This window comes from Balaenoptera acutorostrata, chromosome 6 (genome assembly GCF_949987535.1).
Source record: "Balaenoptera acutorostrata chromosome 6, mBalAcu1.1, whole genome shotgun sequence".
NCBI lineage: Eukaryota > Metazoa > Chordata > Mammalia > Artiodactyla > Balaenopteridae > Balaenoptera > Balaenoptera acutorostrata.
Genome location: NC_080069.1, coordinates 101,596,494 through 101,622,905, shown reverse-complemented (window position 1 = coordinate 101,622,905; position 26,412 = coordinate 101,596,494). Strand labels below are relative to the sequence as shown.

At 42.7% G+C, this 26,412-nt stretch overlaps 1 protein-coding gene and 1 long non-coding RNA gene across 2 annotated transcripts in view; both read right to left on the bottom strand.

The window, feature by feature from the left end:
• The window catches only part of LOC130708353 (uncharacterized), a 104,512-nt gene that overhangs the window by 52,365 nt on the left and 25,735 nt on the right, over nucleotides 1-26,412 (bottom strand). The window contains exons 2-3 of the long non-coding RNA XR_009008577.1: nucleotides 21,887-22,048; nucleotides 14,864-14,917 (exon numbers count right to left, since the gene is read on the bottom strand). This is a non-coding gene — a long non-coding RNA (uncharacterized LOC130708353). The remainder of the gene's footprint in view (nucleotides 1-14,863; nucleotides 14,918-21,886; nucleotides 22,049-26,412) is intronic.
• On the bottom strand, nucleotides 15,641-15,934 carry LOC114237151 (protein transport protein Sec61 subunit gamma-like). The gene has a single exon (XM_057548016.1). The coding sequence runs from the start codon at nucleotides 15,916-15,918 to the stop codon at nucleotides 15,712-15,714; it is 207 nt and encodes a 68-aa protein (XP_057403999.1). The 5' UTR covers nucleotides 15,919-15,934; the 3' UTR covers nucleotides 15,641-15,711.

Here is a 26,412-nt window from a genome sequence, read left to right as displayed (position 1 = left end):
TGTTTCCACCCTCATGGCGAGTTCTGCTGGACAGCCTGTAGCCTGATGCTTCCCATTTATACATCTGGGCAAGAGGCAAAGTTACTGCCCGGCCCACCACCCTCACGGCTACCCCATCCCTTCATGAAAATAGCCCCAAATGCCTCTTCAGAGCAGCATGACCCTGACTTGTCTTTCTTTTCTTGCTGCTAGCTCTGTCCAGTCTCCAGGAGGGTGGCAGGAAACCTCGCCAACAAGACACATGGAAAGAATGAGATTTGAGGGCTGAGACTGTGCAGCCAGGCCTCCCCACACGTGTACCGGCGGTCCAACAGGAAAATGGCAGTGAGTGAGTCCCCAGCCACAGCCCAGGCAAAGGGCAGATGCCCTCAGCCTCACCGTGGATGTCGCTGACATTTCTCGGGAGTCAGCGTGCCCTCCTGGCCCCCAAGCTGTGTTACGGCCAACTGTCCCTAGAAACTCAGTCTTTACTAGCTTCTGGAAGTTTTAAGGGTGAGGAATATCCATTTTTCATAAAGCCCTGGATTCCTCTTGACTTCTGTACACTCAGAGCTTACATCTGGAAAGGAAACCTCATCCTCTGATCAGCTACCATGTGGTTTCTTTTTAGAAAGAAACTTTACTGAAGGGACGTGCCCAGCAGGCTGCCTGTTGGCCCCGAGGGGCATTTCGGCTGTGCCTCCTCTACCTTTAGAACCACACTCCCCAAGGATACCCAGGAGCGTCCATCTCCCGCTCTCAGCATCCAGCACGGAGACTGCGCCCCGCTTCCCTGGTCTCTGCCTCAGCGGTTTCAGCCCCATTTCGCATCCTGTTCATTTCTGGTCCAAACACAGCCTGCTGGCACCATATTCCTTTCCTGCTGGCTGTGGGTCCTGCTCAGCTTGCTCTTCTGGGCATCTACCCCCTGACTCCAGGGGAGTGAGGAGAGGGGGCAGGCTCTGCTTTCTGACTGCCTGCCCGGTGACCCGTGATAAAGTAGAAGTCAGGATGCCAAAGTTCTTCCTAACCCAGGATGGAGTGTGCATCCCAAGCCCCAAGCTGCAGTGACCAGCCGTTGGGACATCCCCACCATGATCTTCTCCCTTTTCGGGAGTAGCGTCTCTAGCAGAGAAACTGACTGTGTCTTTTTCTCCAGGTTTCCTCCTCCGTATCAGACTCAGGGTCAGACAGGAGGTTTTCAATGGACACATCCTCCCTACAGTAAGTCCCTCAGGAAGGACCCTCTCTCCATGTGACTCTAGCCCCTTTCTCACCAACTAAGAGGTTGGTCCTCGCTTTAGCATTTGGACCTGCAAGTACTAGGCATGAAGGACCCTCTTCCTGTTAGATAGCACACAGAAAGCAGACAAAGCATGTAGGAAGAATAGCAGGATGAGGACAAATATCGTGCTGAAAGGTTGACTGGAAGAAAAAGTATTTGCAAAACGTTTGCTGAAGAGCCACTGTCAGCCTATATTCATAGCTATTCTATTACCATAAAAACAGCCCATACAAACTGATAAGAAAAATTTCAAGGAAAACTTTGGAAAAAGGGCAGAATTTATGAAAAGGCAATTCTCACACACATACACAGATGCACACGCAAGGTAACTGAAATGTCTAAAATGGAATATGTTCAATTTCACTGATAGAAGGGAAAACAGAAGACTGTGAGAAGACAGTTTTCACCCATTAGATTGGCAAAGATTAAAAAGAATGAACATTCCCAGTGCTGGCAGGATGCTGTGTCAAAAACTGTGAAGGGTCTGGCATGTTTTCCCACTTGCACAGTTTTTGTTTTATATATATATATATATATATATATACACACACACATATATATGTGTGTATATATATATATATACACACATATATATGTATGTGTGTGTGTATATATATATATATATATATATATATATATATATATGTTGCAGAAGCATGAGCACTTGGGTCAGAGAAAAGAGTCCTTTATTGATGCAACCAGATCAATAGAGTAAAGTGCAGTGACAGTCCCTCACTCCTAGACCCACAGGTAATGCTGTGAGGGCTGATAAAAATTCTCTTGTGAGTGGCAGGTTTCATTCCATAGACAAGGGATGGAAAAAAATTTTTCCTCCATTTGTATACAGGAGAGAGACAGCCATCTCCCTCTTCTCTGGGAAGGAGAGGGAAAAACCTTTGCCCTTTGAAGAAGAGATAGGAAGGATCCTGGATGCTCACTCTGACCTTTTGGAATGTAAAAATCTCTCTCCAAGGGCCAGCTAAGCCCGGTAGGTGTCTCAGGCTTTTACCAAGAGACGGCTCCAAGGTTGGGGCTTCATCCCTTTTGAAACATAAACACTAGGGAAATAGTGGTCCACTATTCCTGACACTTTGGAAGCTTAACCTAGGGATCTAGTCCAGATTACAGTCATTTGTCCCATTTGGGGAGATAAGAGAAATTTTGTTATCCTCTTGGATTAGAGGAATCAGCAAATGGCTACAGATCTAATTCACATAGTGTATGAAAAGCAAAACGTGCCTAGGAGAAGTGAAGGCAAACATTCTCTGTCTTTATACTAAATACATTTCTCTGTCTCAGGAGGCTAGAGCATTTTACAGGAGCACTGAGAAGGTTTATTTCCCCACACAAGGTTGCAGAGAGAAAAGGGCATTCTTGGCCTTTGCTGACAGAAATGTGTATTGCTATAGCTCTTTAGGGAAGTAATCTAGCAAATCTATTCTGACTGCACACCTTAATACTCCAGAAATCCCACTTTATAAAATATAACAAACAGAAATGAAACACAAAGTCAAAAGAATATACATATAAGAATGCAAATTACAGGACTGATAGAAATGGCAACAAATGGAAAACAATTGAAATACCTGTCCATAAGAAATGTATAAATTGCTGAAACAGTTATACCATGAAGTATGTTGTGGGCTTTTTTAATGTTTATTCTATATCTTCATAGATACAGAAGTATATCTATGTATGTAAGTATATCTTTAAGTATATACTTGCATACATAGGTGAGAAAGGCAGAATGGAAGAGATATATAATATATCCATTTGTAAAACGATGAAAAAACTTACATGTACATGTCATACAGGTACATGATTATATGGGAGAAAGATGTGGGAGGACAGACTTTTCATATTAATTGCCTTTGGGAGAGTGGAGATAGGAAAAGAAAGAGGAAGGTAAAGTTTAAATTCAGCAAAAAAGAAAAATATGCCTAGCTCAATATCAGCGGAAAATTTAGGATATAAAATTCTCTCTGTGATATTACTCTAGGTATATACTAATTGATTCTACTCCTGGATAAGGACTAGAATAGTATGTCAACAAATGAAAATATTTTATTTGGGGACTCATATTTTATTTATTCACTCAACAAATATACTGAATGCCTACTCTGTACCAGGCCCTGTTCTCATCCCTGGAAAGATGGTACTAGACAGAATCCTTGAACTCATGGAGTTTACTCTCTAGTGGGGGAGATAGACAATGACTTTGGTCAAGAATAAATGTGTCAGAAAATGTCAGGTGGTAGTAAGTGCTATGATGAAAAATTAAAACAGGAGAAGGACCAGGGTGATGGGGTTGCCATTTTAAATGGTGATCGGAAACAGTGTCTCTCTGATCTAAGCAAGGACCTAAAGAAAGTAGGGAAGCAATCACACGCTTTCTCCTTCCCAGGTCAAGCATCATCAGGCTCTCAGCCCCGCCTTTCATGGTTTATTTCTGGACCCTCTCTCAAAGGGCTCCAGTTAGTGGATCCCAAAACCAAACACACCCTTCTTCTAGTGTGGTTTAACTCACCCTTCTTCTAGTGTGGTTTAACTAACACAGGGAAGAGGCAGTGAGTACGCACCTAGCTTTCCCCTGGAAACATACACTATGTTGTATGTAGAATAAAATTGTTCTGGAGGCAGTAAGATGTCAGAGTGAAAAGTATGTAAGTTGGAGGCATGTGTTCTAGATTCAACACCTGGCTCTCCTACTTACTAGCTGCATGACCCTGAGCAAGTTATTTATCCTCTCTGGGACCTTCTCAATAAAACGAAGGATAATAATCCTATCTACTCCCGTAGAAACCATTAATTTTAAAAACTTAAACGGGGCTTCCCTGGTGGCGCAGTGGTTGAGAATCTGCCTGCTAATGCAGGGGACACGGGTTCAAGCCCTGGTCTGGGAAGATCCCACATGCCGCGGAGCAACTGGGCCCGTGAGCCACAATTACTGAGCCTGCGCGTCTGGAGCCTGTGCTCCCCAACAAGAGAGGCCGTGATGGTGAGAGGCCCGCGCACCGCGATGAAGAGTGGCCCCCGCTTGCCACAACTAGAGAAAGCCCTCGCACAGAAACGAAGACCCAACACAGCCATAAATAAATAAATGAATAAAAAAAAAAAAAAAAACTTAAACGACGCCTGGTACATAATAAGAGCTAAAAAGAAATAGCTCTGTTATTACTATTGCTACTTACTATTGCTACTGCTAATATTTTAAGGGTTGGCCCACTTGCAGTATGGACTCACATTGAACTTGTAGAGTTTTGAGGGCCTGGTTGCAACTTACAAATGGTCACTCCTCTTTTCTTAGAACTTACCTCCTATTGGTAAGGGAGGCAGGGAGAAAGAGAAGACAGGGGTGGGGCACTACTGCTTTGAACCATGCCGCCCGAGGAGGCCTCTCTGAGGCAATGTTTTAGCTGAACAAAGTAGGCAGCTCAAATAATATTTTCATTATTAAGGAAATGAGCATGTATGAAGGAACATGTACTCAACTTAAAGATGCTTCTGGACTCTTAACAACTCAACCAAATCAAAGCAACATGAAAACATTTTTATACCTGGAATATTTGTCATATAACGAATAAAAAAGTATTTAATTTGTGTTAATGTTCTCTTTTAATCCTTTATCAAAAATATCAGGTAGAAATCATTTTTGTATGTTGTTGAAACATGTAGTCTCATCACAACACATTGGTTCATGATTCACAAACCTTGTATTTGTTTAATACGTCAGGTTTTTTAAACAGAACATCTCTGAAATTTTGGCATAACTGTATCACAGAAAAACTGATTCCCTGTTTATTATTTGAGTCACTCATTATCATTTTAAAACAAGTAAAGTTATGAAAAAATATTTTTTAGATTTTTTAGAGGAATAACATGATTTGCAGAATCCCAAGAAACTCCCCCTCCCCATTTTTCCGTGATATCCCTAAGCTAAATATCTTCCAGGAGTTTGGAAACATTACATTCTAACGGGAGGAGACTGACAACAACATATGGAAAAAAATGAATACATAAAATGTTAGGTGGTGTTAATTGCTATAAAGAAAAATAAAGCAGGATAAGGGTCTAGAGGGAAAATGGGGGCTGCTGTTTTAAATAGGGTGGTCGGTGATGAGGAAAACACATACAGATAAAGACGAGAAAGCAAAGGAAATCTGAGGAAGGCTTCTAGCAATCACAAAGGAGGGAATGGTGGGACCCATGGAGGAAGTCCTTGTGAGCTTCAACTCGAAAGCTCAGTGTTTGGGAGTTTTCACGCAAGGAGGGGAGGAAAGTGCTTTCCAGGCACCAGGAACTGCACGTGTGGAGGGAGGGGAACTGAACGGGCCTGAGCGTGTTTAGTAATGACAGGGAGCTGGGTGTGGTCCTAGTGCAGGAGAGTGGCAGGTTGCTGTTATACAAAGGAGGTAGAACTGGGCAGGTGCAGAATGCCTTGCATATCACGCTTGGGAGTTTAGTTACAGGAAACCAAGATCACCTCCTGGATCTGGTCTAGTTAATTTCACGGAAGATACTCTGGCAACGTGACTGATGGACTGAAGTCTTCCTCTCCAAAGTCCCTACCAGGACTGTAGCCCAGACCACAGCAGGACACGTTCTAATTTTCCTGCCTTTGCCTTCACACTTTAGAATCAGCTTTTCCTTCCTGGCAGCGTTGACAGAGATCCCGGTTGCCCATTCCAGCATCCATTTCCTGTCTCTTACATAGTGACAGAGCCCTTGGCTTTAACAGAGTACAAAGCTGCTTGGAATAAAAACCTTATTTCCCAGCCTCGCTCATAGCTAGAGCTAAGTTCCAACCATGAGATGTAAATGGAAGTGTTAGGGGAGCTTTCTGGAAATCTTGAGACCGCTGGAACATAACTTCACCCTCTTCCTTCCTCTATCCCCTCCTGCTTTCTGTTAGAATGGTGGCGTGATGGTGGGAACTTGGGACCAACAAGATGATGGTGGAGAAACAAGAGCAAATCTGGGTCCCCAGGGACTGTGGAGCTGCCATTCCAGCCTTGACCTCTTACCTCTGCACTTGGTTTAAATGACAGTCTTTCATATTTAAGTCACTGTCATTTTGAATTTTCTGTCCCTTGAAGCCAAAGTCAAAGGCAGGAAAAGGACATGCAGTTTTTTGGGTTTTGTTTTTATTCTGTAAATACCTTCAGCTTCCCGTGTTGCTGCCTTTGGGGAGGAGCAGCTCATTCCAGTGAACTGAAAGTTTAGAGGAGGACAGAGCCGTCCCTCCAAGCAGGGGTGCCAGGCGCACCTGGCCAGGTGTCCCAGCCATAGCCTCCCACATGCTCCCTCATTCTCAGTGCAATTGGTTGTGTCTCTTTTGCTATATTTTACCAATTGCAAAACAGCTGCCTTATTTGCCTTTCGGAGAAATGTTTAGGCAGGATTGGCTTGAGAATCATGGTTATCTTTTTATGCATTCATTATTTCTGGAGTACGCACTATACGCCTGGCACTGGGATGGTCATGTTCAGAACAAGGAACCCAAGGAGTCTGCTGTGTCCTGTGCAGATCAGATGACTCGAGGTACAGTGCGTTCCTCAGGATTCCACTGGGGGAAGAGGGTCACATTGTGAGTGGGATACTGACAAACTTGAACATATCCAGGGGGGACCTAGGATGGTCTGGACTGCACTCAAATCTCAAATTTCAAAATCTTAAGGTATAAAGGTAAGAGGAACGCAGGATGTGGCAGATGTCCTATTTTGGTCTAACCAGAATCCTTTGCCTCCTTATTCTGGTAACTATTTCCCTTGCTTTGTAGAGGACCTGCTCCTTTCCTATTCCTTGTGATTCTGGAGGGGGGTTTTGAAATAGGAGGGAAGGAGGCAGAGCACAACCTCTGAAAGAATGACATAGCCCAAGGACATGACATAAACTGATTAGAACCAAATGGGTCCAAGATGGCAGACAAGTCGACTTCCACTAGACCTTGAGCCTCAGTATACGCTCACAACAGCAAGCTAAATGACACACCCACAGGCGCCATGACAGTTCCAGGACCTATCATAAGGATCAAAAAATGGGCGGTGGCCCAACTCCTGGAAATCCCCGCCCCTTCCTAAAATAACTGGAATACTCCCCCCACTCATTAGCCCATGAAATGACCCAGTGCTATAAAAACTGACAACCCCATACCCTGGTGCCTTTCTCACCTTCTGAGACGGCCCACACTCTGTCTGCAGAGTGTGTTTCTCTCTAAATAAATCCACTTCTTACCTATCACTTTGCCCCTCAATGAATTCTTGCTGCAATGAGACATCAAGAACCTGAAATTCATTAAGTCCTGAAACCAGCTGTGTGATCTCAGTTGGAAGACTGTGGGTTTTGGCCAGGTTCGAGTCCAGGCCACATGGGTTCAAGTCCCAGTCTGAGGTGCATGGTTTCAGTTTCAAGTGCAGTACCCTGACTTCTAGCCACAGGGACGGACATGTGACCTGAACCAGACCAGTCAAAGCCCTGCCCTAGGGTTTCTGCCTTTTCCCCCTTGGACTGTAAGTGAAAGGATGTGTTTGTAGAGATGGTGGTACTTGGATTCCCAGCCATGTGGAAGAAGTTGAAATAAGGGAGCAAAACACAAATAGAAGACAAGCTGAGAAATGGAGAGATGGAGCGCCTGGGGCCAGTCAACTGTGGGGACAGCTCCATCCTTGCCATTCTGCAGTTGGCTCACAGGAGGCAATAACTGTCCTTTTTTATTTATCTGGTTTAAACTGAGTTTTCTGTCACTTGCAGCAGAGTCTTTAATAAGGCAGGCCATGATCTCATATGTTGAAATCTACCCTGTGAAAGAGGAATTATTCATCTACATTGGTTCAAAAAGCCAAAACTGGACCCAAGTGCAGTAGTTTCAGGGAGGCGTACTTGTGCTCAGTATAAGGGGTTCCTTCTACCAACTGGAATGTTATTAATATAATCTAAGAATAAAATGACTGGTCCATTGACAGGTGTGAAGGCAGGGGGCTGATAGAGGTGACTTTGTATTTCCTCTACAGCTCAATGAGTATACTATTCTAAGGGGGAAAGAAGTTAATCCTATATTCTATATTCTACTAAAGCTGTTTAATTACTTTGCCACTGGAGAAAATAGAGAAGAAGAAGAAGACCTGGATTTGAAAGGGCAACCTGAAGTTCACTATTGCATGCGTCCATCTATCCATCCATCCAACCATCCAGCTGTCCATCCATCCTTCTAAAAATGAATCCATCCATCCTTCCAACTATCCATCTGTCTATCCATTCTATAAACATCCACTATCTTTTACTCTGTGGTGGACTTGTGCTAAGTGCTGTGTCTGTAAACACAGAGAACTTGGGCCTTATTTGTAACCTGAAGGAATATAAAGGTCTTCAGAGGGAGGCAGACAGATAATGAAAACAACACCACAAATGGTTAGAGGTGTTGGAACAAAAGCGTGTGACTCACTCCATGACACTATGAAGGAGGTAGTAGGGAGAGTGAGGATGGGGGGGTGGGGCTGTTGAGTCCAGAGTAGAGGTGATACCTGAGCTAGAAAGGAAGGAGGTACTGGCCAGGCAAAAGGCAGATGCACTATAGGTGGGAAATTAGGTCAAAGAACACCAAGGCATGGACCACCATTGGCCTTTAGAGCAAGGCAATTGGTAGAGTTGCTAAAACATAGGGTAAGACTGAGGTCAGGGGTTCAACAGAACCCCAGGTAACTGGATGAGGAACCAAGGTCCACTGAAGGATTGTAATAGGGAAGAAATCTGACCTGAATTTAAGGTTTTTTTAAATTATGTTAACAGTAGTATAGAAGATGGATTTGGAGAGGGCATGTTTTCAAGCTTACAATCAGATATATCTGGTTTTCATCAGCTATAGCTCATCTTTTAATGCCATGGTGAACTCCAAAGAGTTCAAAGCTCTGGAGTCAAAGGATCTCATCTAAGGTCCATGCTCTGTCAGTCTCTGGCTATGAGATCTCAAGCAGTTCATTTAACTACTCTGAGCCTCAGTTTCCTCATCTGTAAAATGGGGATAATAACCCACTATACGAGGTTGTTATGAGGATTTAATGAAATAAATTGTGTGAAAGCACCTTGTAAATCTTACATAACCACATTAATGCACAGATTTGTTGTTGTTTTGCTATGAAGGACATTTTTCTCATGGTATTATTATAAAATAAAATTTATAATAATATTTAATGTCTAGGAAGTATAACATGGAATTTGAAGATGACAGGGGTAGGGGGGTGTTTGAGGTAACAAGATGGATGAGACGGAGAAGGCTGGGTCTTGTAGTTCAAGTAGCCCCAGAAGACAGGAGATCATTGGTTTACTGGAAAGGGTAAGACACAGAAGTCCAAACCAGAAGATCAGTAAAAGTGAGAATGCAGAGGCAGGAAATAAGCACCACAAGCCAAAGTCCAAACTAAGTACAAGGTTCAGGGGTCCATGAAAGCAGCAGAAAGAGGTGATAATCAGAGATCCAGGTGGAAACCACTTGGATTTGAGCCACTGGGGTAGGTGGTATGAGAAAAGTTTGACAGCTGGTACTAAAGAGGCCCTTCTACAAAAACTTGGTTTTGTTCATTCAACAAACATATATTTAGTACCAGTTACATTTTAGGGTCTAGGAGTACAAAGTTAAGGTAAGGAGCTTACAACCCAATGAGGAAGACAGACACACGCGAGGTAATTATAACACATCTGATAAGAGAAACAACAGAGGGAAACATGGAGTACCCTGGGAACAACAGGAGGAGCAGCTAATGCAGGCTAAGTTGGGTCAGGGACTATTCTGGAGGAGGTGGTGACTGAGTGGAGTCGTAAAGGATGAACTGGAGTTAGCAGGTAAACTAGACACGTCTGGAGGGTGAGGGCATCCCAGGCAGCAGGGACAGCATGAGCGACAGCAGGGAAACATGAAGCAGGAAATATAAGCAGTTTAGGTTGCTGCTGCAAATCAGGGCCGAGAGTCAGGGACGGGTGAGTGCAGGTGATGGGAGCGGAGGCTGGAGTGGTTGGTAAGAAAGCTCCCCGGGCTGGCCTAGGAAAGCTGGGACTTCCTCCTGAAGGCCACAGGGAGTCATGGAAATCTAAGCAGGTGAGTGATAGGACAGGGAGAGCATTACTGAGAACCAGGTTGCTGTGACGGAGGGGACAAAGCAAGGGACTTGGGCACGGAGGGAGGTGATGGACCAGGAAGACACAGAGGAACTAGAGGGGAAGATGCATTAGGCAGGGCTCTCCAGAGAAACACACTACATATATGTATGTGTATATATACATATATACACACACACACACAGTATATATAAATATATATGCAGCATATAAAATATATTACATAAATATAAATATATATTTAAATATATATAAATGTACATATAGTTAAAAGCACATATACATACATATATAAGGAGAGCTATTATAAGGAACTGGCTCATAACGATTGTGGAGGCTGAGAAGCCCCAAGATCTGCAGTTGACAAGATGGGGACCCAGGAGGGCCAATGGTATGGTTCTAATCTGAGTCTGAAGGCCTGAGAACCAGGAAAACCAGTGGTGTAAGTTCTGGTTTGAGTTTGAGCCCAAAAGCAGGAGAAAACAGATGTCCCAGTTTGAAGACAGTCAGGCAGAGAGAGCAAATTCTCCCTTACTCCACATTTTGGTTCCGTTCAGGCTTTCAGCAGATTAGATAATGCCCACCACTTTGGGGAGGGCAATCTGCTTTATTCAGTCTACTGATTCAAATGTTAATCTCATCCAGAAACATCTTCATTGGGACTTCCCCAGTGGCGCAGTGGTTAAGAATCCACCTACCAATGCAGGGGACACAGGTTCGAGCCCTGGTCTGGGAAGATCTCACATGCCGCGGAGCAACTAAGCCCATGTGCCACAACTACTGAACCTGCACTCTAGAGCCCATGAGCCACAACTACTGAGCCCACATGCTACAACTACTGAAGCCCGCGTGCCTAGAGCCCGTGTTCCTCAACAAGAGAAGCCACTGCAATGAGAAGCCCACACACAGCAACGAAGAGTAGCCCCCGCTTGCTGCAACTAGAGAAAGCCTGAGCACAGCAATGAAGACGCAACGCAGCCATAAATTAATTAATTAATTATCTCTTTGTTTATTTATTTAAAAAAAGAATTACCTGGGGAGCCTGCTAAATACCAGGCCCTGCCCACAGTTCTAATTTCTTAGGTCAGGAGTGGGGCCCAAGAATCTGCATCTTAACAAGTAGACCAGATGATTCTGATTCCAATTTGAAAAACACCATTTTCTAAAATGTAGGATTCTTCATTTTCCTTGTCTACAAACATTAACTGAGGGAGCTATGAATGTGTTACCTACAACATTCTCCATTTCCCAGTCACATTTCCTGATCCTACAAACTCAAATCCATGTCACTGATTCAGACCTCACACATGTTCTGGGACAGACAGCAGCTTTCTATGTGATTTGACGTATGTACTGTGACTAAGTAACATCCCCCTAAGCCTTCAGTGCACCTGACTCTCAAGTGTAATGACTTTGTCTTGTTACTTATATAACAATAATTATCACCATCATCATAGCCACGATAACTGACATTATTAAGTCCCCTACTAAGTGCCAGAGCCCGTGCAAAATAATTTACTAGCATTATCTCATTTAATATTCACAGCAACTCTGTGAAGCAGATACTATTCATTATCCTTACTGTACTGATGAGGAAGCTGAGATTAGGGAGGTTATGCCCAAGGTCATGAACTTGTAAGTGATGGAGTCATTTGAACCCAGACTGATGCAACTGCTAATCCCATGGTCTTCCCACTGTGGCTCCTGATTTATTCACCTACCAAAGATTTCCTAGGATAATAATAATAACAACAACAACAATAATAGTGTACTACATTACTCCTTACATGAAAATTAATTCCAGAAGGAGCAAAGATTTAAAAGTAAAAAGATGAAACTTTAAAAGGATTATAAGAACTTCTGGTGCCACACAAGATGGATAAAGCCCACAATAGCCTACCTCTCTCTAATTACAACTAAAAACAATGTACAAGATATAAAAAGCAACTACCTGAGGACTCTGAAAAGTAAACAGAAGAGACAAGAAGGGAAGTAAACAATTGCAGCAGCAACCTGTCCAGGGATGAGCTCCCCAGGTGTGACCTGAAGACAAGCCCCAGTCATGGAACTGTGTGGTGGCAGTGCAGGCAGCTGAAACTCCAATAGGAACTCTGTTTCTCTGACCAGGATAATTGGGGAAAGAGGCCCCTGCACTCCCAAAAGTATGTGAGGAACCCCTGTTTTCTTTTTCTCTTTCTTTCTCTTGCTTCTTTGCCCTGAGGGTGGGTCCCAATCATGGAGGGGTGCTATAGCAGCAAGGATACAGACAGATAAAACCCTAAGTAAAACCCCATCTTTCTGAGCAGAGAATCATGAGTCCTCTATGGGCTAGATCACAGAGAAGAATCCTGGAGAGGAAAGAGCCAGAAAAAGGAATTTTCTAATTCTGTGTATAAACCTACACAAGGTCCTGACTTAACTCTGAGCTGTGAATGCACAAGACAGATACAAAGCACCATGGAAAAGTCTTTGAGAACTGAATTATGATTTAAACCACCACTCAAGTCTCAGATTAACCCCTAAGTAGCATAAACATGGGACAGACCCAAAACACCATAGCAACAGTTTGAAAACTATCATTGGAAAAGTCACCCACAGAAGGGGATACAGATTTTGCAGTCTGAACCTAATAAGGTTTGCTGAAACATAAATATCAACATTTGCCAGAGGATTTTAATAGGTCACAGAGTCTCATGACAATTTTAAATGTTCAGAATACAATCCAAAATTACCCACCATACACAAAAGAAGAAAATTTCAAGGGAAAATACAAAAGATGCCAACTCTTAGATGATCCAGATGTTGGAATTATCAGGCAAAGATGTTAAAGTAGTTATCATAAGGATGGTCCATAAGATAAAGGAGAATAGTCTTGAAATGAATGAAAAGATAAACATTCTCAGCAGAGAAATAGAAACTATTTTAAAAGGGACATTTTAAAACTGAAAAATATATAATCTGAAATAAAAGATTTACTAGATGGACTCAATAGCAGAATGGAGATGATAGAGGTAAGAGTCAGTGAACATGAAAACAGATGAATAGGAATTATCCAATCTGAATAATAGAGGGACTAAAGACTGAAAAACAATGAACAGAGCCATGGAGATCTGTGGGACAAGATCAAAATGTTTAACATTCATGCCATTGGAGTCCCAGAAGAATAGATATTGGTACATAAAAACATTTGAAGAAATAATGGCCCAAATTTCCCAAATTTGGTGAAAGACATCAATTTACAGATCTAAGAAACTCAGTAAAGCCCAATCAAGATAAAGTCAAAGAAAACCATGCCCAGACACATCATAATAAAACTACTAAGTACCAAGAAAAAAATATTTTAAAATCTTGAAAGAGTCTAGAGGAAAACAACACATTATTTTTAGAGGAAAGATAATTCAAATGACTACTGATTTCTCATCATAAACCATGGAGTCCAGAAGACAGTTGAACATCTTTAAGAGTGCTGAAAGAAAACAAGTGTCAACCCAGAAGTCTATATCCAGTGAAAATATATTACAGGAATGAAGGTGGTGAAATAAAGACATTCTCAAATGAAGGAAATCTAAGAGAATTTGTAGACAGATTCTAAAATACATGCTAAAGGAAATTCTTTAGGCAAAAGGAAACTGATACCAGAGAGAAACTTGGAACTTTAAGAATGAAAGAAAAACAACAAAAATGGTAAAAATATGAGTAAATGGATACTAATTTTCATCTCTTAAGCTCCTTAAAATATGTATGACTGTTTAAAGCAGTAATGACAGAGTTGTCTGATGGGGTTTTCAATGTATGTAGATGTAATCACCACAATACCTATAACATAAAGGGGTAAAGGTAAAGGAACCTATATGATTGCAAGATTTCATACAGATTGTGAATGATATTCTGCTATTTTACCACCATATTAGTATTTGTATAGACAAAATATGAAGATTTTCTTATGACTTTTATGGGTGTGTGAGTTGGGGTATTACATGGGCTGCTCACTTCTGCTATACGTTTTAATTTTTTTATAAGGTCCATGTACTATACAATACAGTAATCAGGAAACAATACTGGGTTTTCTGTTCTCACTGTGTAACATACTTTTCTTCAGCAGTAACCCAGATCTCTCAGGTTTCCCTGTGGCTGACACTTAAAACACAAACTTCGGAACCCATGTAATTCCAATACTGTTAATTCACAAGGCCTTCAGCTCCCTCCATCTTGTTGCCTCTCCTGGTTCTTGCCTCACTTCTGGCAGTGGGTGGCCATTACCATCTCCATATCAAAGAACCAACAGACCATAGTTCTCATGCTAGACCTGGCATCTTTTTTCCATTAACTGTCCTCTCCATTACTACTTTTGAGGGGTGGGGAGAGAATCTTTGTTATTTGAATTTTCCTCTCATTTGAATTATGGGAGAAACCGGGAATTTACTCCACTTGTGAGTAGGAAGAACACTTAATGTCAAAGATCCGAATTTAAACCACAGCTCTGTCACTTACCAGCTGTGCGACCTTGGGCAGCTTATTTTATTCTCCAGGCCTCAGCTTCTCCATCTGTAAAAGAGTTTGACAGGGATCAAAAAAATAGACTTGCAAATAATAATACATCACCTTCTCCATGCACTGAGGAAAACGGTCTTTGCTTCCTTGGCTCTCCCTCTGCCTCTCCCATCAACCCACCACCCCGACCTCCACCCCCAGCGTGCTAAGGATGGTTCTGTCTTCACCAGACTTTTTTCTAGATCTATAATATGCAGCTAAAGTAATATTTAGATTTGTATTTAAAAGGACAGGGTGCTACTGGACTGGAAGGAGAGGAAAAAGAAAAGGAGAAAGAGAAAAAGAGGAAACTAAAACAGGAAATGGTTGAAAATGTTTATTTTTTTTTTCCAAAAGACTATGCCAGCTCAGTTTGAGAGATCTGGGGTGGGGATTTGGACTGGAAAAAGAGCAAAGCTGGCCATGAGACAGATGAATGGATGATAGATGATGATAGATGGATAGATGGATGGATGGATATATAGATAGACAGACAGATAGATAGGACAAATAGGAAGGGAAGAGGAAGAGAGAGAAGGAGAAAAGAGAAGATGAAAGAAGAGGAGGGAATTTGCTCTATATAATGAACATACTCTCTTTTAGGCTTTTTTGAGAAACAGAAGTAAAAGTTGAAATTACTGCTTTTTATAAATTTTGAAATTATTTTAATTTACAAATAGAAAACATCTTGGAAGAAAAAAATGAAAGAAAAACACAAAACATACAGGCAAATTGTTACTCCATGAGCGTCTCAAATCCTGACTTGTTCACCAATCCCCAAGATGAAAAACACTTTTCTTAAAAGGTATTCAGCCACCAACAATGATGTTATTAATAGGAATATGGATCAATTTCACAAAAAAGCCAGTGAATCCCATTATAGCAAATCCTATTGCTGTTGCCATGGCAATCTTCTGGAATTCTTTTCTATCAGGTTTGGTGCATCTTTTAATCAGCCGAATTGAGTCCTTCACAAACTGCCAACTTGGCTCAACGAACTGCATTACCTGATCCATGATGCCTGCCCACCGTCCGCTCACAAGCCAAAGACAGGTAGCACAACAGCCAACAGACAGACGCCCACCAGTACCGGAAGCTGGGTCCGGCTTCAGATTATTTCATAATGCCAAATTAATGTTTCTCAGCTTGCAGTGGTACCTAGAAGATGCTATTAAGTAACCCTGGCTCTATATGGGCCACGTGGAGATAACCCTACAAGCTCTCACTGAGGTGGAGAAGGTCCTGTGAGATCATAGATACAAAATTATAATTGTTTTACTATTAATTTTCCTTTTGCTTTCCACTTAAATCTTAGTTCAGATCAGTTACCCAAAGTGGTGAGCACCAAATAGTTTGGATAACAGGGAAACTGTAGAATTGTAAAGTCTTTGCTTGGGTCTTCGGGAAAGGGTACAAGTGGCACCTTATACATCTTTCCAATCAGCCAGCACACTACACTGGTTTAAATAGTGCACACCACTCTCAGCCTGCATCTCGCCTTAGGGCCAACCTCCTTGTCTCTGCCTTTCTCACTAGGCTGTAAACATCTTAGGCAAGGGATATAGTCTGCTCACCTCTATATTTCCCATCTGGCAGAGAATCTGGAACATGTTAGGCAAAAATGACCAAACTCAGGGTAGTATTATGAGGCATTAACAGCTTCTCTCTCTCTCTCTCTCTCTCTCTCTCTCTCTCACACACACACACACACACAGAGTTATGTGTACCCCATTGCTCACCCCCCCAGCCTAGACAGCTAAGACATTCCACCTTTACTGCTTCAAGGAAGAGAGAATGAAAATAGTTAACTCATAACTTTTGACCTTCAAAAGCTGAGCTTCTGGCAGAGATAATAGATTTGGATGAACACTTGCTGTGCTAATCCTTCCTCCCCACCCCCATCCCACCCCCTGCCCCAGAGGAAGTAAAATTTACCTGCTCTAGAGGAGAGCATTGGACAGCAGAGCAGACACTTGGATGATGGAGAATGTCCCTGTTTATGCCCCTCACCCCACCCTCCCTCCTTCCCTTGGGTAAGGCCAGGGTGAGGGGATATGTGTGTAGTCAGGGAAATGAGATACACCCCAGGTTAGTTTGGTAGATCCAGGGGTAGAGGAGACCTGTGCCTCACACCAGGTGATACCTGAGGAGGTGGGGAGACAGTGTCCTCTCCCCACTCCCACACACAATAGGGTAGGAGGGAGAAGCTTCGAATAAAAAAGACATACGACAAGGCTAGACCAAGAGGCCTGAGAGAGTCCTATGAAATCCCCCCAAATCCTCAGAGTAGCTCAGGAGGGCAGCCAATTGTCTCTCATACTTACAAGGAGGACATAGAAGCTAGATGAAAGAAGGCAAGCCAGCAGTTCTACAGATGCCTCAAGAGCAGGGTTTTTAAAAAATCACATAGCAATAAATGCTAGTATTTACCAAATGTTGGAAGACCAGATGGGCCACACATTTCAACAGCAATCAGAGTAACAAGACCCCAGAAGGCCCTATGCGTCTACCATCTCCATAACACACACGCTGTCACACACTCACACAAACCTTCCAATGGCCTGAACTTATATACAACTACAGAAGAAAAGGGAGGAGGGGGAAATTGCCTGAGCTGGCAGAGAAAACCTAGAATTGACAAGTTTCTGCCGCCAGGAGGAATGAGGACCCCAGGGAGAATTTACTTGAAGTTTAAAAATAAATCTACCTTTGTTTTGCAGATCTGAATTTTGAGGCCCCAAATTCATACTCACTGCAAGTGTTTGTTGATTGAACGAATAAACGAATTGTGTTGGGGGGCAGAAATTCCACTGCAGTAAGCTCTAGGTAGAGCAGTCTTGGCTACTGTCCAAAAAAGAGGGTAATTACTAAAAAGAGTATCTGCTTTCTAGTCCTTGCTTGGTGCTTATTACTGGTGGTTCCTTAAGTAAGTTGCAAAGCTGTTTGGGACTCGGTTTTCTTATCTGTAAAATGGGCATAATGATACTTGCCTGCCCTCTTTGCAAGGTTATCATGAGGACAAAATGAGATAATATATGTGAGGTACTTTATATGGCTTGCAATAAGGGCATGTGGCTCACCCCTGTCTTGTGATCCAAGAAGCAAGAGAAAAGTAAATGAACTCAAGGAACAGAGTTCTGTGGCACAGCTCTTCTCAACCAAAATGTTTTTCTATAACTGGCAAGGAACAGGGAGTAAGTTTTCCCTGGAATCTCATCAGTGCTAATTGGAGGCTATCAAGGTTTGCACTCTCAATAATCAGCAGAGCACACTTGATCAAGAAGAAACTCTCAGGGCACGAAACAGATTTAATTTCATTGGGAAATAGTCTTGTCTACTACCCAACAACAAATTAAGCTCTGGGTGACTGTTCCCATAAAACACGTCCTGTCCTTAGCACTGCTATTGGGGGGGGGGGCAGACACATGGTAAACAATCAATTAAAACTCTGACACATCCAATGGAGCTCAAAGACCTGTTTCACAGGTTTCCCCAGAGGAACATAATCACGTTGCATTATACTTTGGAAGTTGATCGAGGCAAGATCTGAGACAAGTTCTGGGGCTTACAAGACAGACTTTAGCTTTTCTAAATCATTTTTGAAGTGATATTTAAAGGATTACGGCATCCAATCCTCCACTAGTCCCACAGCATCATGGTGGAGCAAGAGGGATTAACGTCATACAGGTATCCTCCGGAAAACTGTAAGTTCCCTTTCTTAAAAAGCATTTAAAGAAATGGTGAAAATACTGCAGTGTTTACGTTCATGCCCATTTTGGAGTGAAAGCAACTGTTAAGCAAGTAAAATGAGAGGGATATTGAAAATGAATTTCCTTTCTATTTTTATAATAGGGCTCTACCACCAAAAGGGGCAGTCATTGTCCAGAAAATCTGTTTTAAAAGAAGTTGTAGAATTTCCAGAAGAGCCTCACAAAAAAAAAGAAAAAAAAAAATGAACAAGAGGGTTAATAGTGGAATGTGAATACTGTTTGTGGTTACACTGCTTGAACTGTGTTTCTATGATGACACGTAGGGATATTCACAATAAAAACAACATGGTTTGGGGGCTAATTCAGACATCCGTGTAAACCAACTTTGGTCTCAGTGCCTGAATGACTTCTGTGCCTCAACCTGAATAAATAGAAGAGATTTTGAGGTTCAGGCAGTATATTTGCAGAAGTGTTGCCTAAAAATGAGCTTCAGCAGAAATAAAAAAGTGAACAAGACCAAAGCAAGCCAAGCATCAGCAGCAATCCGGTGGAGAGAGAGGTTATGGCCTGTTGATGCCATAGGCGAGCCAGGAAGTGGTCTGGGGGCCTCAGCTAACCCTCATGATGTTCAAGGCTAGTTCAAAAGCAAAGAACTAGAGAGAAAAGATAACATGAGGGTGGAGTGTAAATGTCATGTTTTCAAAACATTTTGCCAGGAGAGAGAGAGAGAGAGAGAGAAAAAAGGAAACCCAGAAAGTAAGGACCAGACCAGGCCTGCCCAGCGCCACGTTCAGCTATGACGCCAGGCAGGGCATTTGCAGAGGAAGTGCTCTCATGGAGCAGGAATCCATTCAGCTAGGAGAGTACAAATGTTTGACAATTCTGCTCATGAAGTCAACCTGCAACATCTTTTCTTTTTAAGTACGAGGAGGTGAGAAGGAGGTTGGGGACCCCCTTTTTAACCAAATGTACTACTCACTGTAATTTTTCATCAGATCTTTTGTTCTTTTCCCATTGAAGTTGCTGTCTCAATCCTTAAGCTCCCCTCTATTGTTTGGAAAAAATTCTTTTTTTGCAGAATAATATGTACTTGGTGTGCATTAATGCTTCCTTGACCTTTCTAGAACAGAGGTCTCTCAGAGCTACTGAATGTGCTGGGACCTTGAGTCTCAGGGTCCTGCCAAGGTCTTGGGGCTGCCCCGCATTCTGGTCTGTGCCCTGCTCTGCACTCTGCCCTTCCCCCCACCAAGGCATACTGGGCTTCCACCAGTGAGTTCATATGAATAAAACAGTTCCCGTTGCTTGAAACAAACCCAAAAAATGGAATATCACTAAAATATTCAATCTTTTCATTTGACAAAGAGGAGAACTGAACTTCTCAGAAAATTATAATGAGTTAGTTAAAGGCAAACCAGCAATAGAAGCCAGGTCTATGGATAACTAGTTCTACCACACTGGTCTTCCTTTCCCTTTGTCCAAAGGAGTAGGGAGGGTCTTCTTCACTTCACCCACCCCCTATCTCCACTTAGCCCATCACTTATATTCACAGCCTTACCACATACACCACATCTTCCTCAAGGATAAAACTGCATATAATCCCTCTATAGTCAATCCAATTCTACAAACATTTTTTGCGTACCTTCTCTGTGCAGCCCTGTCCCGGGTATTGGAGATTCACAAATAAATAAGACCTAATCCCTGCCGTCAGATACATATACAGCCTGTTATAAGTAAAGGTATCTTATACCTGTACTACAGTAGAAATTTTCTTGAATATATTGTATTATAGAAACACGAGAGAAAAGGGAAGAAAACAGTCTGGCAATTCTTTGAAACATTAAACATAGAAATACTATATGACCCAGCAATTCCACTCCTAGGTATATATCCAAAAGAATTGAAAACAGGTACTCAAGCAAATACACATACGTGCATGCACTAGTCATAATAGCCAAAAAATGGAAACAATCCAAATGTCTACCATCAGATGAATGTGCTATATCCATACAATAGAAGATTACTCAAACATAGAAAGGCATGAATTTCTAATACAGTACTGTCACCACACAAAGGAACCTCAAAAATATTGTATTATATAAAAGAAACTAGACACACAGGTCATATATTATACATGATTCCATTCAATATTCCACACAATGATTCTATACATATGAAATGTCCAGAACAGATAAGTCCAGGGACACAGAAAGTAGGTTGGTGGTTGCCAGGGGCTGGGGGAGGGGCAATAGGGAGTGACTACTTAATGTGTACATGGTTTCCTTTGGGGGTGATGAAAATATTCTGAAACTGGATCATAGTGGTGGTTGCACAACATTGTAAGTGTACTATATGCCACTAACTTGTTTAGTTTGAAATGGCTAAGTTTTTGTTATGTGAATAAGTGAAGGGTTCTAAAAAGGCTATGAAAGAGCCAGGAAGCAAGCGTATAGGCTCAACGGAGGATCAGCTCACACAAGCCTGGGATGTCTTCGGACTTTATCCTGGGAGAAGTGGGATAGCTAGTGAGGATTTTTAAGCAGGAGCATGACTTAGTCAGATCTGTGTTTTAAACTGGACGTTGTCAACGGTGGGCTGACAACACTAGGGAGGGTCTAGACTGTGGAAACTAGACATATGGGCTCTGCTGGCCCAGTGAGAGAGCATAAAGAACGTACCAGGATATAAAATACCTGTCTGATCATGTTTCTGTTAAGTAATCATAATCATCTTCCACTAAATTTGAACTCAGAAATAGTCACTGGGATGAAAAACATTAGCCACAATTCTTTAAAAATCCATTTCTGAAACAGTTCAAGCCTGTATTTTTGCACACCCTACCAGCTTTGGCACCCAACAGAGCTTTCAACGTAAAATTAACCTGCTTCCTTTCTCTGATGATTACTCATAAAGACTTGTCTTTGAGAAAATACTTCACCGAGGAAGAAAATTTGGTGTTGATGACAGCAAAATGCAGTCCAAAAATAGGCTTAGAAAAGGAACTATGATCCAAAATTAATACATGTATTTCCTCAGTCTCAATGTTGGCCACTTTACCATGTCAAGAAACACTGCACGCTGTAACTTTTTTAAAGTTGCCAATGGTATTACTTTGTACAGAGAATAAAAATTTGAATGGAACCAGAACAAAAATCTGATCTGCTCCATACTCACCTAAGTACCAAATTCAATGTAACCTAACAGAACCGTACAGAATCTATCAAACCAAACTTTGATAAAGTCGGGAATTCAAAAGATCTCTGTCTTGTCCGTGTACCTGCCAGTCAGCTTCCCCTTGGTTTTCATTCTGAGGGAAACCCCAAGACTGAGAGGTTTCCCAGACTCAGGACTTTCAGCAATAAAACCATTCAGGCACTTGGTTTTCACCTCCACCGAAACCTCTTCCAAAATTCCCTCTGGGATGCAGGATCAGTTTCACCTGGAAAGTAAACAAAAAACAGTAGCAGTGAAGAGGAGAGAGGACAAGCTGGACATCGTTTGGCATCCATATGTGGAAAGAAATACATTCCAAGAGCAAGAATGTATTTCACATGAATCCTCAGACTCACAAGTTCACACCCATGTGCCATGACAGGGATGTGGTTTTCAGGCTGGCGGCAAGGGAATGTTTTTTCACCTTCCAAATCATTCACTCAGCAAAGGCCTACAGAGGTCCTACCACTGACTAGGCTTGGGACCAAGTGTTGGGATCCAGAGATGAAGATGTGCTACACCGGTCCCTGGAGGTGCTCACGGGCTAGTGGTCAAGTAGAGGAGATGTACTGGGTGACAACCAAGTCTAACACAGCATAATTAATAATTAGGGCTCCCAGCTTCCAAGAGCCAGACATGTATACACATTATCTGTCATTCTCACAACTGCACCTCAAGGTAGGTATTATTATCCCCATTTTAAACATAAACAATAAAATAAAAACTGAAGTTCAAAGAGGCAGAACTTGCCCCAAACCACCCAGCTAGCAGTGGCAGAGGCAGGCAGATTTGGGGTGAGGTCCTTTTGATTCCAAAAACACCTAGTCTACTCTTCCCCGGTCCCTTTCACTGTGATCAGGGTTAAGATCAAGGTCATTCAGAACTTGCTCCACCTTGTCTTAGCCTTTCATCAGAGAGCAGCTGTATCTATATTGTGGATTGATAGCAAAACTGCCAGGTTTTAAACAGTCATGCTAATGACAAGGGCAGGGTGGGGGAAAGATAGATATTTATGTTTAACTAGCAGACAAATAGAAACTGCTATTAGAGGCTAGATCAAGATTGCATAGAGAGAAGAAAACATCAGGCTTCATGATACTGGATTTGGCTCTGATTTTCTTGGATAAGACATCAAAGGCACAAGCAGCAAAAGAAAAAATAGACAAATTGGACTACATCAAAATGAAAACCTTTTGTGCAATAAAGGACACTATTAACAGAGTGAAAAGGCAACCAACAGAATGGGAGAAAATATTTGCAAATTACATATCTGATAAGGCATTAATATCCAGAATATATAAAGAACTACTAAAACTCGGGGACAAAAAAAAAAAACAAACCTGATTCAAAAATGGACAAAGTACTAGAATAGATATTTCTCCAAAGAAGATATACAAACTGCCAATAAGCACATGAAAAGATGCTCAACATCACTAATAATTAGGGAAATGAAAATTAAAACCACAGGGGACTTCCCTGGTGGTGCAATGGTTAAGAATCCGCCTGCCAAGGCAGGGGACACAGGTTCAAACCCTGGTCCGGGAAGATCCCACATGCCGCAGAACAACTAAGCCCGTGCACCACAACTACTGAGCCTGGCTCTAGAGCCCACAAGCCACAACTACTGAGCCCACGTGCCACACCTACTGCAGCCCGCGCGCCTAGAGCCGGGGCTCCACAACAAAGAGAATCCACTGTGATGAGAAGCCCGCGCACCGCAATGAAGAGTAGCCCCCATTCACCGCAACTAGAAGAAGCCCACAGGCAGCAACAAAGACCAAATGCAGCCAAAAATAAATGAATAAATAATTTTATTAAAAAAAAAAAGAAAAAATCAAAACCACAATGGGATACCACTTCACATCCATTAGGATGGCTATCATAAAAAAAATAAAAGAGGGGGCGGAGTCAAGATGGCATACTAGGAGGACATGGAATTTGCGTCTCCTCACAACTGGGGCACCTACCAGGCACCAGTGGGGGACCACGGACACCTAAGGGATGGGAGGAACCCCCAGGGACCGGGTAGGATGTGGGACTTGGGGGGAGCAATGGGGGAGGAGAAGTGGAGGCGGGACGGGACTGGCACCCCTGAGGGGCAGCTGGGGGAGGGGAAGGGATCCCACTCTTGAAGGGGGAAACTGGGGGACCACTGGGAGGGCAGAGGATCAAAAGGGAGCGTGGCCAGGCTTCCCCTGCCCACTTGGGTCCCCAGGAGCCTGCTGAGATCCGGGGCCTGATCCTCTGCCCACCGAGACCCCCTCCAGCCGCCGGGGGTCCTGAGGGAGTGGCAGGGAGGGAGGGAAGGGGGAGCAAAAGTAAAGGCCGGACCTCCGGACCGGCACCCCTGAGGGGCAGCTGGGGGAGGGAAGGAGTTCCTACACCCAGTGGGACCCACCCATAGTTAGGGGTCCAGCGGGGACAGGGGAAACCCTGGGGGAGATGGTGGGGGAGGGGCGCAAAGGAACAGAAGGGAACGGGGCCAGCGCTTTCCCTGTCCACTTGGGCACGGGGAGCCTGTTGGGCTCCCGGGCCTAATCCTCTGCCCTCAGAGCCTCCCTCCTGCTGTGCAGAGCCCAAGCCCTGCCCCTACACCCCCACCTAGGGCCCCACCTCTACACTCGGAGACCCCCTCTGAGACCCCCTCCAACCGTGCTTGGCCTAAACCCCACTCAGGTCCCTACCTCCAAACTCTGGAACTCCACACTCCAGAGGCCCTCCATTCCACGTGCTGCCTAACCCCTTCCGGGAGCAGGTCCTCAGCAAAGGCCCCGCCCCACGCTTGAAAGTCACCCTGCCTAGGCCCTGCCCCATGCTCAAATGTCACTCCCCCTACCCCCCTAGGTCACGCCCCACCCAAAACTCTGCCCCTGCCTGAGTTCCACCCCCCGCCTAAACTCCGCCCCAAGAGCCGAGGCTTTTTTTTTTTCTTTTCTTTTTTCCTCTTTTAGATTGGGGTTCTGTTTTACCTTGTTGATTCATTGTTGTTGATTCTTTTATATTTTTATTTTTCCTAATAAATCTTTTATTTTTCTAATTTTATTTTATTCTTTATACTTTGTTAGTGATCTCTCCTTCTGGCTTGTTCCCCAACCCGCCCCCCCTTTTTTTTTTCTTTTTTCTGCTGTGGTTTTACTTTACCTTGTTGCAGTTGTTTCAGTTATAGCTTTATTTTTCCTAATATATTTTTTATCTTTCTAATTTTATTTTGTTTTTTATTCTTTGATATTGTACTGCTCTTTTTTCTTTCTTTCTTCTTCTTTTTTGTTTTTACTGCGCCACAAAGCTTGCGGGATCTTGGTTCCCAGGCTGGAGGTCGGGCCCGAGCTCCTGTGGTGGGAGGTCCGAGTCCAAACCACTGGACTAAAAGAGACCCCCAGGCCCCAGGGAATATCAATCGGAGTGAGGTCTCCCAGAGGTCCTCACCTCAGCACCAAGACCCAAGACCCAGCTCTATCCAACTGCCTGAAAACTCCAGCGCTAGACGTCTCAGGCCAAACAACCAGTAAGACAGGAATACAGCACCACCCATCAAAAAAACAAAAAAGAAACAACAAAAAAATTTGTTACAGATGAAGGAGCAAGGTAAAAACCTACAAGACCAAATAAATGAAGGTGAAATAGGCAACCTACCTGAAAAAGAATTCAGAGTAATGAGAGTAAAGATGATCCAAAATCTTGGAAACAGAATGGAGAAAATACAAGAAACATTTAACAAGGACCTAGAAGAACTAAAGAATAAACAAACAGTGATGAACAACACAATCACTGAAATGAAAAATACTCTAGAAGGAAGCAATAACAGAATAAGTGAGGCATAAGAACGGATAAGTGAGCTGGAAGATAAAATGGTGGAAATAACTGCCAGGGAGCAGGATAAAGAAAAAAGAATGAAAAGAATTGAGGACAGTCTCAGAGACCTCTAGGACAACATTAAATGCATCAACATTCAAATTATAGGGGGTCCCAGAAGAAGAAGAAAAAAAGAAAGGGTCTGAGAAAATATTTGAAGAAATTACAGTGGAAAACTTCCTTAACATGGGAAAGGAAAAATTCACCCAAGTCCAGGAAGTACAGAGAGTCCCATACAAGATAAACCCTAGGAGAAACACACCAAGACACATATTAATTAAACTAACAAAAATTAAATTCAAAGAAAAAAATATTAAAAGCAGGAAGGGAAAAACAAAAAATAACATACAAAGGAATCCCCATAAGGTTATCAGCTGATTTTTCAGCAGAAACTCTGCAGGCCAGAAGGGAGTGGCAGGATATATTTAAAGTGATGAAAGAGAAAAACCTACAACCAAGATTACTCTACCCAGCAAGGATTTCATTCAGATTCGATGGAGAAATCAAAAGCTTTTCAGACAAGCAAAAGCTAAGAGAATTCAGCACCACCAAACCAGCTTTACAACAAATGCTAAAGAAACTTCTCTAGGCAGGAAACCCTAGAGAAGGAAAAGACCTACAATAACAAACCCAAAACAATTAAAAAATGGTAATAGGAACATACATATCGATAATTACCTTAAATGTAAATGGATTAAATGCTCCAACCAAAAGACATAGACTGGCTGAATGGATACA

What these genes read in the sequence shown, in the direction of transcription:
- LOC114237151 (XM_057548016.1), bottom strand. Translation starts at nt 15,918, where the DNA reads ATGGATCAGGTAATGCAGTTCGTTGAGCCAAGTTGGCAGTTTGTGAAG.